General features: G+C 50.5%; 1 protein-coding gene across 6 annotated transcripts in view; it reads right to left on the bottom strand.

Moving 5' to 3' along the window:
- The window catches only part of HDAC4 (histone deacetylase 4), a 223999-nt gene that overhangs the window by 105176 nt on the left and 99985 nt on the right, over positions 1-18838 (bottom strand). For all 6 annotated transcript variants that reach the window (XM_032692521.1, XM_032692522.1, XM_032692524.1 and 3 more), the window contains 2 exons: positions 13866-14110; positions 3032-3182 (listed from right to left, as the gene is read on the bottom strand). In XM_032692521.1, coding sequence (XP_032548412.1) covers positions 3032-3182; positions 13866-14110 — 396 coding nt within the window. The remainder of the gene's footprint in view (positions 1-3031; positions 3183-13865; positions 14111-18838) is intronic.

Here is an 18838-nt window from a genome sequence, read left to right as displayed (position 1 = left end):
TCAAGGGTTTTTAATCAATTCCCATCCTGGGAAGAATTTGAAATTTCTCCAAAGATTCAGAGTTAAATCTTTGATTTCGAGTCCAAAAGAAGAACTTTGCTTTCAAAGGGAAAAGAACAAAGTGTCTCCAGTAAGGAGCTCTCCTTTTTTTTTTTTTTTTTACTCTTTAGCTTTGCATAGAATCACAAGTTATGTTTGAAAATAAGGATGTAATCAGAGCTTTAATTTCACTTTATTTCAAGGATTTTACACTTGTATAGAAGACACTTGGAATAAAACACTTGTCCGAGGTGTTCCAGCTCTCTTTGAATCAAAGGTATTGGAGAAAATGGGTCTTGTGGAAACTCCAGTTGTTAAAAGTCACATCTGGAAGCAGGAGGGGAACGAGCCCAATGTCTCACATGTAGATTTTGTCTTGAAAACTCCTGCAAAGAGAGACCTCTTTGTCCCAAAGTCCCTGTGCACGCTAATTCCAATTCAATTCCCAGGGTCCAACCTCCTGCTTCAAACAGAAACCCCAACATTTCACGAAGAAACTCAGTGATTTTTGCAGAGTTAAAATGTCAGCTGTGCCATTTCTCATCATGATTCCTCTCCACAACGGAGACCAGGCTGTTTTCCTGCCCTGATGGATCCAACTGCTCATTGGGTTGACAGCCCAGACTCCCAGGCACAGTTCCTGCCGGAGCGGTGCATCCAAACTCTGGCACCAGGACATGCGGAAAATGATGTTTCATCTACACCGGGGTGTAAAGCAGGAGTTCCAAAGGAAAATATCTGGGCAAGGAGGGAATGAAAAGGCCATGAAAACTGTCTGCTCTACTGGGAATAAAAACTCAAAGATCACCCCGTGGTATTTTCGGCTCCCGGACCCTCCTTGAATACGTGGTGACATTTGACACACAGGGGGAACAATTCGTGGTCTCTCCTCGAGAGGAGGAAACTGCAGCATTTCTTATCAGGCAGAGCCTGAGGGTGAAATATTGTTCAAACTTTGAAAGAGTGCTCAAAAGCGTAAAAATTCCCCTTTTTGGAGCCCTGCATTTCACACTCGCTCTCCAAACACAGGTTTGGGGGAAAGTTCAGCTGAGGAGCCGGAGATAAATTCCTGAGCAGCAAGACCAGATGAGGTGACAAATTCATGCTTCAAGACCTTCTCTCTGCAAAAAGTGTCTTCTTTAATCCGTCTTTAAAACAATCCAGTGTGGCTGTGTCCTGTCAGTTTGGGATAAACCTGTTCTCTGGAAGACTTGAAGCTGAACGGTTTAGGATGGGGAGGGTTACAAGAGCTCCCCTGGTAGGTTTCCCTTTCAACTGGAGGTTGAAAGGCCCCAGATACCATAGAAGGGTTTGGGATGGGAGGAATCCTAAGGATCATCCAGTTCCATCCCCTGCCATGGGCAGGGACACCTTCCACTAGCCCAGCTTGCTCCAACCTGACCTGGAACACTTTCAGGGATCCAGGGGCAGCCACAGCTTCTCTGGGCAACCTGTGTCAGGGCCTCCCCACCCTCACAGCCAACAATTCCTTATCCCATCCAAGCCTGCCCTCTGGCACTGGGAAGACATTCTCCCTTGTCCAGTCCCTCCATCCCTTGTTCCCAGTCCCTCTCCAGCTCTCCTGGAGCCCCTTTAGGCCCTGCAAGGGGCTCTCAGCTCTCCCTGGAGCCTTCTCTTCTCCAGGTGAACCCCCCCAGCTCTCCCACCCTGGCTCCAGAGCAGAGGTGTTAACAAGGAGGGAGAAGAAACTCCACCTCTATCCCACATTCTCCATATTTTGGATTAGGACAATTTTAGCTGCATTGCTCCAAATTTTCCGATGTGCGAAAAATAACTTGAGTGTCCTCAAGAGCTGAGGTGCTCTAATGATTCTACACCACAGTACTTCTTAACTAAAAAGTAATTTAAAAATAAAACCGTAGCCATGGGAACAGGAGCTTCAGCTTAACATCCCCAAAATCTCTTTCATTTTTCCTCTGCACCTCTGTGTTGCATCCAAAAGGCTCTTTGATCCCACTTTACAGAAACTCCGGTTGGATATCAGGAAAAATTTCACCACTGATAAGAGTGGTCAAGCATTGGAAAGTACCCAGGGCAGTGTTGGAGTCCCTGGAAGTGTCCAAAATACATATGGATGTGCCACTTGGGGACATGGGTTAATGGTGGCTTTGGCAGTGCTGGGGGAATGGTAGCACTTGATGACCTTGGAGGCCTTTTCCAACCTTGATGGTTCCAAGAATGCCACATTCACACGCAGGGAGCAGCAGAGTCAACATTCAGGTCATTTTTCTTTTTTTTTACTCTCACAGACTTTCCTATTAGAAAAGTTCTTCTTGGAGTTCTATCTTATTCTTGCTTCCCAGACAGAATCCCACCTCCTGGTACCCCCTTCCACCACTTCTTCCACCAGGAGCTCCTTTATTCCCTGTGAAAGGAAGACCCAGGGAGTGGAGGGCACAACTTGGCGAGGCTTTGTTCCTCCCTTTCACTCCTAAAAGAAACCAGAACAAGCAGCCCAAAGTGTCTCTGATAAGGGAAATTGTGAGGCCATAATGATCTCATCAAGTGCATAATGACACGTGGGAAGGGCCCCCACAATCTGCAACCTCCTGAAAGAAGCTCCTGCTGAATGGAAACACTTTAAAGGGAAGAACTGAGGACTCGACAACGTCTTAAAAGGAGTGGGATTCAGAGGAGTGAAAGAGAGAAGCAATGCAGGGTGCATCTGGTGTTTTATGGGCTTAATATTCTGCCTGCATTAGGAATGCTGCCAAAAATACTTCAAAAAATGTTAAATCAAGGGAAGAGAGGCCAGGCTTCCTTTTGAAAAACGCTAAAAAGGCATTTAGTGAGACAAAACTGGAGATAAAGCAGAGAAACACATTTCTCTCTTCCCCTCAATCCCTCCCAACAGTTCCCTGTGCAGCCCAGGAACTCAAAGAGGTTCCTCCAGGTTTAGAAAGAGCCTTTCTGGCTCCCACTCTCCTGCTCTCCCTGTCACCACCCAAACAAGGGAGCTTTGGCCACTTACTCTCTTTTCCTTTCTCCTTGTTTTTCAGCTGCTGAAGTTTCTGCTCCCGGTGCTGCTTCTCCAGCTCCTGCTCCTGCCGGTGCTGCTCCAGCTTCCTCTGGTGCTCCAACAGCTCCTGCTGGTGCTTCATGGCCAACATCTCCTGCTGCTGCTGCGGAGAAGGGAAGAGGGGAGAAAGAGCAAATTAACACCCTCAGCCTTCCCAGGGCTAAGCCAGAGGCTTTTATCCAGGGCTTTAATCCATGGGAACGAGAAGGAGCATCCTGGTCAGGAAGAACCTTGTCTGAGGACACAACAAGAAGCTTCTGCCCAAACAGGGGCTTCCCCAACCCCTTTGCTGCTGCCAAAGGATGAGGCTGGTGCCTGGGCCTTCATATTCTCTCCCCTGTCTGCTTTAATTAAAACCACCTTCAGTATTAGCTGTTGTCCAGAGAAATTGTAGGAATTGCGGCTGCCCCATCCCTGAAAGTGTCCAAGGGACACTTGGGGCAATCTGGTCTAATAGAAAGTGTCCCTGTCCATGGCAAAGGGTTGGAATGAGATGGGCTTTAAGGTCCTTTCCAACCCAAATCACCCTGGGATTCTGTGATTAATTATAAAAGAATTGCTTCAATGTATAGAAAAATAATTCCTCCAATAATCTCTCCAGGAAGGATTTACCCTCTCGACTCACCCACATTCACAGAATAATCAAGAGACCTGATGCCTAATTAAGGTCAGGCTTTGCAAAGCTTCCATCAAATGGGATGTTCAAGGCTGGAAGCACCAAAGGCTCCTGCTCCAGCCCAAGTTTCCCCTTGGGTCTCCAAGTCTCGGCACCTGGAAATGGACTCATCAACCTCCTGGAAATTTGGGGTCCCCAGCCAGGGGATCCTTTTTAGGTCCAGAGGGAATTCCCCTAGGGATTGAAGGTGGCAGTTCGATCTGCTGTGCCCTGGGGTGGTCTGTGCAAGAGAACACCCCGTGTCCTGACAGGAGCACATCAGGAAGAGCAGGTGACAAGTGACACATCCCAGCAGCTCCGGGGGGTGGAAATGGATCTCCCTGGGGCTAAAAATTCCTTCTTCTTTAAGGAACCCCCCTGAAACTATGATTTACCACCTCCCAATTTTATTTGCACCCTGTCCAGCACGATCCACGCTGGAGCCAGCTGTGTGGGCTGCTCTGGCTCCTGCAAACCCCCCGGAATGCCGGAGCACTCCAGCTCCCACCGCCCGCCCCACACTCTTTATGTTGGCAGCTTATAAAGTAACAGATTGATTTGGAGCTGGCAACCTCCAGCTCCAAACCCCTGCCTGCTCCAGGGAGGGATGAGCCTTCCCCAAGGCTGCACTTAATGGGAGCCTGTGCTCGGATACCACCCACTGCTCCGGGATCACCAAATCCCAACGTGGAAAGGGATCAGAATCACAGAATCATGGAACCCCAGAACATTCTGGGTTGGAAGGGACCTTAAAATCATCTCATTCCAACCCCTGCCACAGCTATTGAGACAGGGAACCTCCTCTCTCCAAGAATATCTCAGTCCATCCTTCTCCAAACCCTGCACAAAAGGCTCCCACCCCACGGACACTGATTTTTCCTTCTCCTTGAGCACATTTTAATTCCTTTAATTGTAATTCTTGGGGTGTCCTGAGCAGGACCAGGAGTTGATGATTCTTGTGAGTGCCTTTCTGTGTTTCCCTCATTAATTTGTGGCATTGTACATTCGGACCACCCGACACTTCAGCTGCGGATGCTCTAAAGATACACCAAAAACTCCACTATTCTATATAAAGATGCAAAAAAAAAAAATCATCCAAGAGGTATTTCCAATCTGCCTGGCTATCTGCTGGAAATTTTCCACGGAGGAATCCCTGCTACGCCTGTTCCAAGCAGGCAGACTGTTGTAAAACACCGGGATCCAGTTCTTTGCAGCGATTGCACCTAAGCTTCCCTTCCCGATCCGGTGGAATTTCACGCAAACAACCCAAAATCCGGGCGATAAAAACCTACAAAAGGAGGAGGAGGAAAAAAATAGAGAATTAAAAAAGAAAATAACCCTAGTTATTTTTGTTTTCTAATTAAGCAGCAGCTTCTACTAACACATCTCCATTTGGAAAAAGAGGATCTTTCCCGACTTCCAACAAGTCCACCACATGGTGGGCTCCCAGAACCTCGCCATGGAAAGTATGCAAATGAACAATATTTAATGCACAATATGGTAAAACAGGTTTTGTTATTTTTCTGAAATCAGGAGCCTTTTCTCTCCATCTGCAGTCTCCTTGGCTTTGCAGGCTCTGCTTCCTGCGAGGGTTTACATACATTAGGCTGCTTTAGAAGGAGCTGTGCTTTCACTGACATCTGGAGCGAAATGGGAATGAAAAGCCCAATTTGGAGCTGGATGGTTTAGGGAAGTTTCATTAGGGATGTATTGTCCCTGCTCGTTTTGACCCTGGTTTCTACGAAGCTTATTCTTAGGAGAGTTTTTTCCTATTTGATTCCAAGTTGGAAAAAAAAAAAAAAAAAGAAAAGAATGAAGTGATGTCTCCACGGAAAATGAAAGGAAATCACTGTTGGTGTCTGGGAAAATGAGTAAAGAAAACCCACCCAGGTGTCTTCTCAGGGCAGGAATGTTTCTCCACACTTCTCAGGCGCTCTGATATATTTAGATTGCATAAGTAGGGAAAGGTTCTTCCCCCAGAGGGTGGTCGGGCACTGAACAGGCTCCCCAGGGAAGTGTCCAGAGCTCAGGAAGCGTTTGGACAACGCCCTCAGGGACAGGGTGGGATTGTTAGGGTGTCCTGGACAGGGCCAGGGGTTGGACTCAATGATCCTTGAGGGTCCCTTCCAGCTCAGAATATTCTGTGATACAAGAAGTTGTCCCACGCACTGAAACTTCAGGAAAACATCCATTTGTGATCGAGTTAAAGCAACTGAGGCAAATCCGAGCAGGCAGTGACCATTCCCACCCCTGTGCCCGTCACACAGTGCTGGGTTTATTCCCCAACTCTTACTTCCCAAATATTTAAGTTGCATTACCAAGTGAGACACTGAGGGAAGCCCCCGGATCTGAGACTCCGCCTGAGGAGCCCACGGTGACAGACACAAACCCTGCATTAGGGAGCTCACAACATCTGAATTAGGTGCTCTTGCCAAAATCAATATTTGTAAATATTTATAACTATGGGGATTCCTGCATATGTTTAATGTCACTGCTTCCACTGTTCAGGAAAACTGCACAAATGTTCAACTGTACCTGCAGTCAGTGTTGCTGCTGCTCCTTTAGCATATATGAATATTAATAAAGGCACGAAGGGGCATGGAGAGCATTTCCAGGTATTTATCAACTGTCAGCGCTCCAGTGGATTTTGCCTTCACATTCCTCAATTGTCTCCAGTCCTCCAGCGTGCCTACCTGGAATGGGGACTGACACCTTCTCAGTGAGGGCTTTGTCACCTCCCACTGCACAAAGAAACCTCTTTTTCAGGGAAGTGCAGCTAAAACTGTTCCCTTTAGTTGTCACAACACCTTTAGTTGTTTCAACACCAGTAGAACGGCAGCGCTCCAGGAACTGAGGGGGGCTGACACCAAATCCCATTTCCTAGGGGGAATGCATTTCCTGGAGACCTCCACAACCACTCCTCAATTTGCTAAAGGAGTAGCCAAGCACGGAGGTCCTTCTTGCCCCCCCTCACTCTTCCATCAGGAGCCAGGTACTGCTTTGGGTGCAAATTCCTTGATTTAAGGCAAATCAGCTGCCCCCTGTTTTGAATTCTACAGTTTGTGAGGGTTAAATCAGGTATTTAAAATGATCTGGAGCTCAGGGTCTGTAAAAATGAAGTAAGATCGTGGGTGATGACGAAGAAAGAACTCGCCCAGAACAAACACCCCGAAAAATCACCAGCTGTAGGTGGGAGCAAAGCACAGATGGCACTGGATTTCTGGGATAACTCTGGGTTGGGTTATTCCAGAGGGATCTCAGTGCTGGCTGGACTCTCTGCCTCATGTTCTCCCCATCCTGTTTACTGAAGTCTCAGGCTGCAGCTCCAGTTTCAGGACTCGCTCCCTTGGCTCTGGCGCGGCGTGTTTGGGATTTCTCCTGGAGCACCGGAGGCCAGTCAGGATTAATCGGCTGTACTGGGAGACGGGGAGGGGGAAAACATTGTGGTTTCCAGCAGAAGCCAAGACACAGAGATCTGAAGGAATGAGCACCCATCATCCCTTCTCCTGGATGCACACCCAGCGTGCCCCGTTCCCGCCACCAGGCAGAGACAGCCGGAATCTGCCAGGAGCATCCCGGGCAGCTCCGCAGGGACACGATCCGGCCCAGCCGGCAGCTTCCCGGGCAGGAGGCTGATCTTGGGCAGACACATCCCACTGGGAACGTCTGGTGCTCGAGTTTACGAGGCTCAGATGTCTCCAGGAGCGGGAATGCCGGTTGTGTTCCCTCCTCTCTGGCCCCGGGTGATAAGATCCCACGTTCTTACCTCGGCAGCTTGTTATGGATGTATTATGTTATATCCCGGTTTCCTTCCCTCACCTCTCCTGAAAGGCTGAAATACCTGCACAAGTACAGCACTGAGAATGCTTCTGGAAGTACCTTTTGCATCCTGACTCCCTCTCCAGCCTTTCTCAGTAGTAGAGTATCCAAGAGCCTTTCCATTTGCAGGATCCAGCACATTCAGTTCCTTCTCCCATTTTCCCCTTTAAAGGTGAGGAAAACTCCTTTGTGTTTGCCTCTGCTGGGCTTTCCATGGTTCTTACTGGGGGGGAGGGAGTCAGGAGCAGGAAACACCTATCCCATCATGGATGGCAACAAGTAAATCAAAGAACCGGATTTAAATAATTCCCTGGAAGCCAAAGAACCATAGAAATTCCTTAAAGGAGGAGCCCCAGATGTTTAATGCTAAATAAGAGATCCAACCTCAGTCCTTGGAGGAGCAGTTACGTCCTCTGGGAACTGCTTTGGGGTTCAGGGAGCAGAGCAGTTGGAACGGGAATGTTCTGCTAAAAACAGCAGGATCCACTTGGGGATTTCCTCACTCCTGCCCTGAATCTCTGTGTGTTCTCTGACAATTATCAGTTCAAAAATCAGATAAAACTGGAGTTGAATATTCAGGTGTGGGAACTGCAAAATGTCCCTTCTGCCGCTGTTTACTTTGAAATTTCAAACTGAATTGCCCCACACAGGTCTTACTCCAGAAAAATAGGGAAAATTCTGCTCCCTCCAGCCAAGAAAACATGAAGACACCCAAAGGAAACCTTGTTTTTCCCGATTTTCAGTAGGTCTGTAAGGACCAGTGCAGACCAACTTCCCTGGCTGAGCACTCCAGCTCCACCAACAGTGGCTGGATGGGAGGAAGATGCCTGAATTATCCCAGGACTTCTTCAGCCAAAGGTGTCCAAGCTGCTCCATGGATTTGTTGATAAAACCCACCCGTCTCCGTGCAGATTTATCCTTGGAAAAGTTCCTGACTCTGAAGCTGAGGGAAGTCCCCACCGAGCCCCTTCAAAGAGAGCAAACTGGTCTTCCCAAAGCTTTCCCCAGGGTTACTTCCCTCAGACGTGGAGTTTTGAGGGATCCAGGTCTAAGTCTTGGAGTGGGCTCTGTGCACCAGGAAAAGGTCACTGAGGGGGAACAGAAGCCTCTGGAAACAGCAGGAGAGCGTTTGAGCGCACTGAAGTCGTAACGAGGCACAAAATGTTCAGTCTGGTTTTTTACCACTGGCTGTACCCAGCTGCAGCTCCCTAAGATGAATAATCCTGTCATCTCGGAATCCAGACAGAGGAGGACACCTGGTATCTCCAGGCTTTTTAAGTTCCTCCAGAAAACGGCGCAGGCTGTGAGGAACAAGCACCCCATGGAAGAGCGGCACCAAAATGAGCAGAGAGTCCCACAGAGGGAGCAGACACAGGCAGGAATGGGAGCTGGGACCCACAGAGGGAGCAGACACAGGCAGGAATGGGAGCTGGGACCCACAGAGGGAGCAGACACAGGCAGGAATGGGAGCTGGGACCCACAGAGGGAGCAGACACAGCCAAGAATTGGAGCTGGGACCCACAGAGGGAGCAGACACAGGCAGGAATGGGAGCTGGGACCCACAGAGGGAGCAGACACAGCCAGGAATAGGAGCTGAGATATGGGAGAGTGAGAGGTAAGTTTGGCCTTCCAGAGTCCAAGGGAAGCAGATGCTTTGCAGGAATCAAGGTGTCCCTGGCCTGGGGACACAGGGAAGGTGAACCCAGCACAGCTCCAAGGGATCAGCAGATGACACCAAGCCCCTCAGCAGGACTGGAACATGCCCATTTTTTCCTGTTGAGTGGGAATGAACATGGAGAGGCCCCGAAGAGAAGTTCTATGCACCGTCAGAGCTACACCAACAGCAACTAAAAGATGATGTGATTTGGGCCCAATGAGCTGTGACAGAATCATGGAATGGGTTGGAAAGGACCCTAAAGTTCATCCCATTCCACCCCTTGCCACAGGGAGGGACACCTTCCGCTAGCCCAGGTTGCTCCAAGCCCTGTCCAACCTGGCCTTGGACACCTCCAGGAATATCCTGCAGGCCATTCCAAGGGCAGGTGGCTCCACATGGAAGCAAAGAGCAGTTTCTCCCTTCAGGATCCACATGACAACTGTCAAGTTGAGACACCTTTGGGGAAAAAATTTCATTTCTTTACAGCGCAGCAAAAGCTGATGGAAGATTCCCTGAAAGACTTTTACCCTCTGGAACCAAAGGAATGGTCAGAGCTTCACCTCTGAACAAGAGGCCAACACCTCTGATGTGTTACCACCCTCACTCCAAGCAGGAAATCACTTGTGTCCATGGAAAGAGAACAATTCCAGGATCGCTTCAGACCGAACATCCTTACAAAGCTCCTTTCCCTCTTGCTGCTTCCACGTGGACTTCCATGGGAAAACTCCCTCTCTGCTGAGGCACATAACATCTTTTCTCAGATGACAGGAAAACTAGGAGAAGGATTGCACGTCTCCAGGTCAGAATTGCAGGCCCAGAGGCTCAGCTGGGCTGTCCCACCACCGCCAGGCCACTCTGGTGTGTCCCACGTGTGCTCCTGCCCGTGTGCGTCAGCAGCCCGGAGGAGTTTCCGGGTGTAGCCATAAAACAGTCGGAGCTGGGAAGAGCCCTGCTCCAGGCTGGGACAGAGCACACGAACCACACTCCCCACGACGTCCTTCCCTTCTCCACTGAGCTCACACCACCTCAGGAGCCTCTGGCCCTGCCAAGGCACCGATCCTGCCCCGCTCCCATCATCCCCCTCCGGTCCCTTGACCAGAAGGCAAACGGAAAAGCTTTCGGTAACTTCCAGCTGATCTTGGCTGGGAATGAGTGACTCAGAAAGGAAAAAATTCCCTGCCATCCCTTCACAACCAAAGGTCAGGCAAAGCTCACAGGGGGACCTGCGGAGAGGCTTTCCACGGCCTTATTCCAGGCTCCCGATTCCGCCCTTGGGTTTGTTCAGGAAGGCAGACTGCAAGGCCATAAATATTGTCACACATCTGCTGAGGCACGTTGGGATGGAAAATCCATCTTGGGAAGTGGTTACAGGAGAGAGGAACCTCTGCCCCAGTGCTGCCCGGCTCCGGCGGCCTCTCCGGTGCCGCGTTCTGATGTCCAGCCTCGGGAATCTGCAAAGCTGAGCTGGAGCTGTGAGACACCTTCCCTGCTCTGGATGGTGGGGAGCCTTCCAAAGGCTCAGCTTATTTTCCCTAAACACGTCAAGGTTTTCACAGGATCATCACAGGACCACAGAAGGGTTGTGGTTTAAGGCTGGAAGGGACTTTAAAGCCCATCTTGTTCCAACACAGGCAGGGGACACCTTCCACTAGCCCAGGCTGCTCCAAGCCCCATCCCACCTCACAGCAAAGAACTTCTTCCCAACATCCAATCAAAACCTGCTCTTTCTCAGTTTAAAGCCATTCCCCCTTGTCCCAGCTCTCCACGCCCACGTTTTCTCACCATTCAGTGAGCCCACTGGCCGTTGTAGAGCCCTTCCACAAATATTTTTTCCTTCACAGCCTGGCCCTCTCCAAACTGCAGCACCTGGGAGAATTTGGCCCCTCTGTGCGAAGGCCAGAACACAACATCTGTAAGAGCAAGGACTGGGACAGCCCAGGGAAGGGATCACATGCTCAGGCCATCATCCCACCGGCTTCTCCTCCTCATGGCCAGATGATTATGGAACCCAACCAAGTTCTGGGAAACGCCAGAATTTCAGTTCTTAATAGGAAAAAGTTATCTACTGGAATAGAAAAACAAGCAAGGCATGCCAGCACTTTCCAAGCCAAATTTCACTTACTTGAGAAGACTTTAAGACGTTTCTTACGCTCGGGCTTTGTCTGGGGGGTGGGAAGCAGAGATGTCCCCCCTTCTTCCCACTGAATCCAACCAGTTCCTCTCTTTCCACCAACATCAGGGCAATAAAAGGAATAAAACAACCCCAAACCACAATTCCTTCTGAATGGCAGACACTGAAGACTCGGAGCTCCCCAAGAGCTCTGCATCTTCATTCAGGACTATTGCTATCCCAAATTCCACAGCTCAAGCCCCAGTGCTTCACTGACAGAGGATAAAATGGGGTTTATTTGCTTTAATATCCCCCCTGCTTCCTTCCTAAGCCCTAAAGGAGCCAGACAGCTCAAAGTCCAAAGAAAAAGCTATATATTGTAGTTCTCTGGACAAAATCATCTCTTCCCTGCACCTACAGCCACTGGAACAAACACAGGTGCCAGTTTCTGAGATCTAAAATTCATCTCAGTGTGGGCTGACTTACGGATCCAAAGGCAAGAGGGATGTTTTCCCAAGGAAGATGCATCACAGGAACACTTGGTGTCGGGTTTGGGGGTTCTTTTCTTTGTGAGGTGTCACAGGGTTTATTTCAATAAGGTGCTGTTTGATTTTTAAGGCAATTCCAGTCACACCAAACCACTGGAGATCACTTTGCAGGCCATCCTTTAGTCCAGGCTTAAATCATCCCTATTTTAAGTTTCTCATCCAGCCAAGCATCCGCATGAGAGGAAGAAATTCATTACCTCATGGCCTGCATCAAAATGTGGCTCCTCAAAGTCACATCCCAGGTCCTTCGTTTGACCTGAATCAAAGCTTTCACATAAGTGAGAGCAAATATGTTCCCATCACCAGTGCTCTGAGCCTCTCCATGTACTGGGAACGAGCCTTTCTTATTTTTAAACGATAAATAATTAAAGGCACATGGAATTGCAAGGAAATAATGGAAATATTTGTCACAGAAGTTCCCTAATCCTTTCCCCTCGAGTGCACCGCGTGAGCCACGGAGCAGGAATGGTGCATGGACAACTGTGCACATAGAAAAAAGGGTGGATACAGAATAATTCTATTATTATTCTATTCTATTATTATATGTGTGTGTACACCCAGATACACATACTATGCCTCTAGGAGTGCATCTATAAACGTATTTACACCCAAGCACCTCTGTCCTGACAAGGACCCACTAAGGACAGGGTTTGCTCTTAATCAAACCTCAGACAGGAGCAGCTCTTACAAACCCAAACTCTCTGCCCTGAAAAGTCTGTAAATAACACCCCATTAACTTTTAATCCCACCTTCCCCACTCTGACATGCATTTTGTATTGAAATGCAAGTTATATAAGGTTGAATCGAGGTTGCTTTTTAATATTACATTAAGGCTATTTACCATGTGCAGTACTAATCCCCCTTTGCAGGAGGAGCCTATTAGCAATTCCAAAAGCTCCCGTTGCCATAGCAATGGGCCAGCACTGGGAAATATTTATATAATGTCTAATGTTTGCACTGTGCAACAGCCATCTTCCAAACTGGACTTCCAGCTGATCCTGGGCCTGTTCCCTCCCTGTCCCACACAGGGCAAAGCCTAATTCTGGAAAACCTGGGAGTGTGCAGAGCTACCTGCACCCACTGCCCCTGTATTCCCTGTTCCTGCAGGGAATGAGGGCCAGGCATTTGGGCTGCACCTTGTGCTGATGCCAAACATCCAACGAGCAGTTTAGAGAATCATGGAGTATCCAGAATGGGAAGGGACCCACAAGGGTCACCAGTCCAGCTCCTGGCCCTGCCCAGGACACCCCAACAATCCCACCCTGTCCCTGAGGGTGTTGTCCAAACCCTCCTGGAGCTCTGGCAGCCTTGGAGCCGTGACCAAACCCTGGGGAGCCTGTTCAGTGCCAACCACCCTCTGGGGGAAGAACCTTTTTGTGAGATCCACCAAAAACTCCCCTGACACAGCTCCAGGCCATTCCCTGGGGTCCTGTCACTGTCCCCACAGAGATCAGTGTCTCTTCATGTGCCACTCTGCTCCCAAATATGTGACAACAGTAACAGGGAACCTCCTGGTGGGTTGAATTGTACTGGAACTTCCCGGCTGGTGCAATTTTAGTGCTGGAGCAGCAGGAGCAGCTGAGGGAGCTGGGGGGGCTCAGCCTGGAGAAAAGGAGGCTCAGGGGGGACCTTCTGGCTCTGCAACTCCCTGACAGGAGGGGGGAGCCGGGGGGGGGGGGTCGGGCTCTGCTCCCAGGGAACAAGGGACGGGAGGAGAGGAAACGGCCTCCAGCTGTGCCAGAGGGGTTTAAATTGGATATCAGGGAAAATGTTTTCACAGAAAGGGTGGTCAGGCCCTGGCACAGCTGCCCAGGGCAGTGGCAGAGTCCCCATCCCTGGAGATGTTCCAAATCCACGTGGACGTGGCATGTGGGGAGAGGCTTCAGTGTGGAACTGGCAGTGCTGCGGGAATGGTCGGACCAGATGACCATGGAGCTATTTTCCAACCTTCCCGATTCCAGGATTCCACGATCCCGAGGCAGGTGCCCGTCACTTACTTTGATGTGCTCGTGCAGCTGGGCCTCGTGCTGCCGGGAGAGCTGCTCGTGCTGCCGCTGGAACTCCGCGATCAGGATCTGCCTCTGGATCTGCTGCTTCTGCTTCAGCGCCAGCAGCTCCTGCTGCAGCTGCTGCTCCCGCAGCGTGGGCTCCGTCACCGGCATGGAGAACTGGTGGTCCAGGCGCAGATCCATCGGCACTGAACTCGGGGCAACTTGCAAGGGCAGTGCTGTGGTCACATCAACTACAACACAAGAGGAGAGGTGAGTGTACGCCACAGGGATCCCACAGGAATCTAATTCCCATGCTGCATCCAGAACCTTGGACTGAGTCAAGAGCAGCACCGTTAAACTCTGGCAACAAAGCACTGCAGGAATTTAGGGATCAAGAAGTTTTCCTCCAGCCACCGCCTCCTATAAACACATGTTTGCTAAAAGCAAAGGGTTTCAACACGTGGGTGACCCTTCCTGCTCATCACTCACTCCTGCCCATCCAGCATCACCTGAAACAGGGAGGATTAAGGTTAACCTAACACTTCCCAGAGAGGATTCATCCTGACTGATGGCGGATGAGGGGATGGAACACGAGGCTCTCACTTCAAGAAACTTCTGCAGAACCCCCTGTGTGCTGGGTCAGAAACCCCAGCCAGGCCTGGCTTGGGGAGCATCTCAAACACCAACCAGTGCCACCTCCTGTCATGAGCAGGGACACCTTCCGTGATCCCTGGTTGCTCCAACCTGGTCTTGGACGCTTCCAGGGATACAGGGGCAGCCACAGCTTCTCTGGGAATTCCATCCCAGACCCTCCCCACCCTCACAGCTAAGAACTCCTTCCCAATATCCCATCTAACCCCGCCCTCTGGCAGTGGGAAGCCATTCCCTCTTGTCCAGTCCCTCCATCCCTTGTCCCCAGTCCCTCTCCAGCTCTCCTGGAGCCCCTTTAGGCCCTGCAAGGGGCTCTCAGCTCTCCCTGGACCTATCCCTTCTCCAGGGGAACCCCCCCAGCTCTCCCAGCCTGGCTCCAGAGCAGAGGGGCTCCAGCCCTCAGAGCATCTCCGTGGCCTCCTCTGGACTTGCTCCAGCAGTTCCATGTCCTTCCTGAAGGTAGCACTGCAGGAGGGTCTCCCCAAAGCCGAGGGGAAGAAGGAAGAGGCTTGTTGTAAAAAAGGGCAGCAATAGACACCTCTGACAGACACCTTTGCAGTGACTGAAGTCAGCTGGTTTCTGTTTAAAACAAATATTACTGTGATGCCATGAATGACTAAAAACTTTCTGAATTCCCCCCAGATGACAGTCCTGCATTTCCCAGGATTCCTATTTGCCACATTTCCTGCTTCTCTCCCTGGGGCAATCCCTCAATGACTGCTGAGGGTTCCCAGTGAACAGGAGCTGCAGGAGAACAGCCGCCCATCCTTCAAAAACACTGAGCTCCAATAAAACTGGAAAAAAAAAAGGTGGGGTTTCTTTCATCCCCTCAGTCAGGACACCAGTCCTATCAATCCCAGGGAAGGAGTTTTAACAGGGTTTTTCCCAAATGCTACCATAGAGGAGGGCTCCAGGGGCACAGTCTGAGTGCCAGAGCTGAGTGTTCCCTCTCCCCGCTCCCAGTCTGTGCCAGCCAGGAGGAGGAGGAGGAGGAGACTTTCTTTTTTTGTTGGAAACATTTTCTGCAAAAGGTCACATTACTGGAACTGTTGCTATTTTTCAACCCACAAGCTCTCCCCTCCACTTCCCTATTGTTTTCCTTCCTGTGCCCTTTTCCCTGCTCCCCTCTCTGCCCTGCAGGGCCAGAGCTGGGATTCCTTCCACAGTTCACTGAACCACAGGGATTCTGGGGAGAGCACCTGGAGAGAACCACTCAAATTCACCTCAACAGCATGTTTGAGGTCTCTGTGGAGACTTCAGAGCCCCTTCCAGAGCCTAAAGAGGCTCCAGGAGAGCTGGAGAGGGACTGGGGACAAGGGATGGAGAGACAGGACAAAGGGGAATGGCTTCCCACTACCAGAGGGCAGGGCTAGATGGGATATTGGGAAGAAATTCCTGGCTGGGAGGGTGAGGAGGCCCTGGCCCAGGTTGCCCAGAGAAGCTGTGGCTGCCCCATCCCTGCAAGTGTCCAAGGCCAGGTTGGAGCAACCTGGTCCAGTGGAAGGTGTCCCTGCCCATGGCAGGGGATGGGATGGAATGGGCTTTAAGGTCCCTTCCAACCCAAACCATTCTGGGATTCTGTGTATTCCTGAGCCCTCCTTGGGAATGCCCAGAGCTTTCCTCGTGGTTGGTACCATGGTCAGCCCCTTCTCATTCCTGCCCACGGAGTATCCCTGTGGAAAGGACCCAGGAAAAACACTCCATCCCTTTTCCCTGCACTCAAGTGGGACCTGACAGCTCCAAACCAACCCTGCAGAGCCACCTCATTCCATGGGCTGTCACTTCCAGAGCTTCTCCTCTGAGAAGAGGCACTTCCCATTAGATCCAGGTTTGCCAGAGTGACAAAGGGATGTTCTGGACTCCTCCAGTCTGCCATCCCTGTCCCAGCCCTACATCCATATGGCACCTGTCCCAGCAGCAGAGGGACTGAGGGATACACATTGTGTCCTGGGAAAGGAAGAGGGGCAAGTTTCTACCAAAAATCCCATTACTATGTTGGAAGTATAAGGAAAATGGGGAGACAGATGGGATCCAGGGGGAAATGATGTCCAGGCAAGTGCTGGATAAAGACACCAGTGCAAAGCTCTCCTATCACTGCCCCTCTCCCAAATTTACAAGCAAACACCCCAGAGATCCAAAACTCCCTGAATATCATCCTGAGTGTGATTTAATGCAGCTTTATACCCTCCAAGGCTCTGGGAGAGCTCCTAACAGTGAATCCTACAGGATCCAACCCAGGGAGTCCATACACCGAACAGCTGATTCCTCTGGGAATCACAAGACTTTTAAATGCATTGACCATTCCTCTGTCCAGCTGAAGATTCCTGAGGCCTGGACACAACCTCTCCCACCTTTTATCCACCTGGACTAAGGGGCAGTGTTGCTGACACAGAGGGAGCAGCCACCTGCTCCCACTCTCCACAGAAATCTGCTCCTCTCCAGTGCAGCTCCTGGAATTTGTCAACACTGTTTATGCCAAACACAGTTTTCCTGGAAATCCACCTGTGTTTTCCTACCTGCACCTTTATAATCCAAACACTGTGTTTCCTAAAAGCTGGAAATGCATTTTCAACACAGAATCCCAGGATGGTTTGGGTTGGGAAGGACCTTAAAGCCCATCCAGTTCCACCCCCTGCCATGGGCAGGGACACCTTCCACTAGCCCAGCTTGCTCCAGCCTGGCCTTGGACACTTCCAGGGATACAGGGGCAGCCACAGCTTCTCTGGGAATTCCATCCCAGACCCTCTCGACCCTCACAGCCAACAATTCCTTCCCAATATCCCATCTAACCCCGCCCTCTGGCAGTGGGAAGCCATTCCCCCTTGTCCTGTCCCTCCATCCCTTGTCCCAAGTCCCTCTCCAGCTCTCCTGGAGCCCCTTTAGGCCCTGCAAGGGGCCCTCAGCTCTCCCTGGAGCCTTCTCTTCTCCAGGTGAACATCCCCAGCTCTCCCGAGCACCTAAAATCAAATCCAATCTCCAGCAGAAGGAACACCCTTTGTGCCTCGGGATCAATTCCTCCTGCTTTATTCCCTAAAAAGAGCCTGAACTGCTCCACGCTGGTCCTGAGAAAACTTCCCAACCCCCCCCTTTCCCATCCAAAGGGACTCATTCCCCCCAAACTGTGGGCACAGGGTGCAGCTGCAGGGATGGTGACCACAATTCCCATTGAGAGCCTGGGCAGAGCTGCGTCATTCCCGACTTTTTACTATTCCAGGCTCAAAACAAGCCCCTGTTTGCACTGCCAGGAGCTCAGCCACGGAGCCCTCCCGACACAATCCAACCCACTCTGCCCAATGGACACATCCCCAGGACAAAAAAACCCCTGTGTTCTAAGGAACATTTCATGGAAGACTCAAAAATTGCTTTTGTAGGTCCTGCCTTGGGAACACACTGAGACAATGGGATTCATGACGTGGGCAAAGGCATAAAGACCATATTCATGGAATGAGAAATGCCAACCCCATGAATTAGGAGACCAGATCATGACTATGAATAATAAACTATCTCATGAGCTCTCCCTGCCTTTTCCTTCCCTGTAGGAACAGAAGGAATTTCATGGTTTAATTTATTTTTTTCCACCCTTGGCATACAAGGAAATTTTTCTCCCCCATTATTTTGATTCCATGGTCATGTTACGATGGTTTTCATACCACGTTAGAAACACTCTGCTGGTGTTTCCCTCCCCAGACAAATCAAACATGGCTCTACATCAAAGGCTGCCTGGGTGCTGTACCTTAATTAAGACCTAAAGCACCTCAGTCCCCATAGACTGCTGATGGAGATGGGAAATTTGACAGCTTGGCCAGAACACACACAGTGGGAAAATCCCAAATACAGTGAAATGGGAATAAACTGATCATCTCCAACCTGTGAGTGAGGCGCACATCTGACAAAAAGGGTTTAATCACGGAATCCTGGAATGGTTTGGGTTGGAAGGACCTTAAAGCTCATCCCATCCCACCCCCTGCCAGGGGCAGGGACACCTTCCACTAGCCCAGCTTGCTCCAGCCTGGCCTTGGACACTTCCAGGGATGGAGCACTGTCTGGGAAATCTGTGCCAGGGCCTTACCACCCTCCCAGGGAAGAGTTCCTTCCCAATATCCCACCTATCCCTGCTCTCTGGCAGTGGGAAGCCATTCCTACTTGTCCTCTGCCTCCATCCCTTGTCCCAAGTCCCTCTCCAGCTCTGCTGGAGCCCCCTGGAAGGGGGTCTAAGGTCTCCCTGGAGCCTTCCCTTTTCCAGCTGGACACTCCCAGCTCTCCCAGCCTGGCTCCAGAGGAGAAATTAAAAACATTTCCCATAAAGGCTGGAGACAAAGACGTTACCA

Source organism: Chiroxiphia lanceolata, chromosome 7, assembly GCF_009829145.1.
Source record: "Chiroxiphia lanceolata isolate bChiLan1 chromosome 7, bChiLan1.pri, whole genome shotgun sequence".
Lineage (NCBI taxonomy): Eukaryota > Metazoa > Chordata > Aves > Passeriformes > Pipridae > Chiroxiphia > Chiroxiphia lanceolata.
This window is presented reverse-complemented; position numbering and strand designations above follow the sequence as displayed.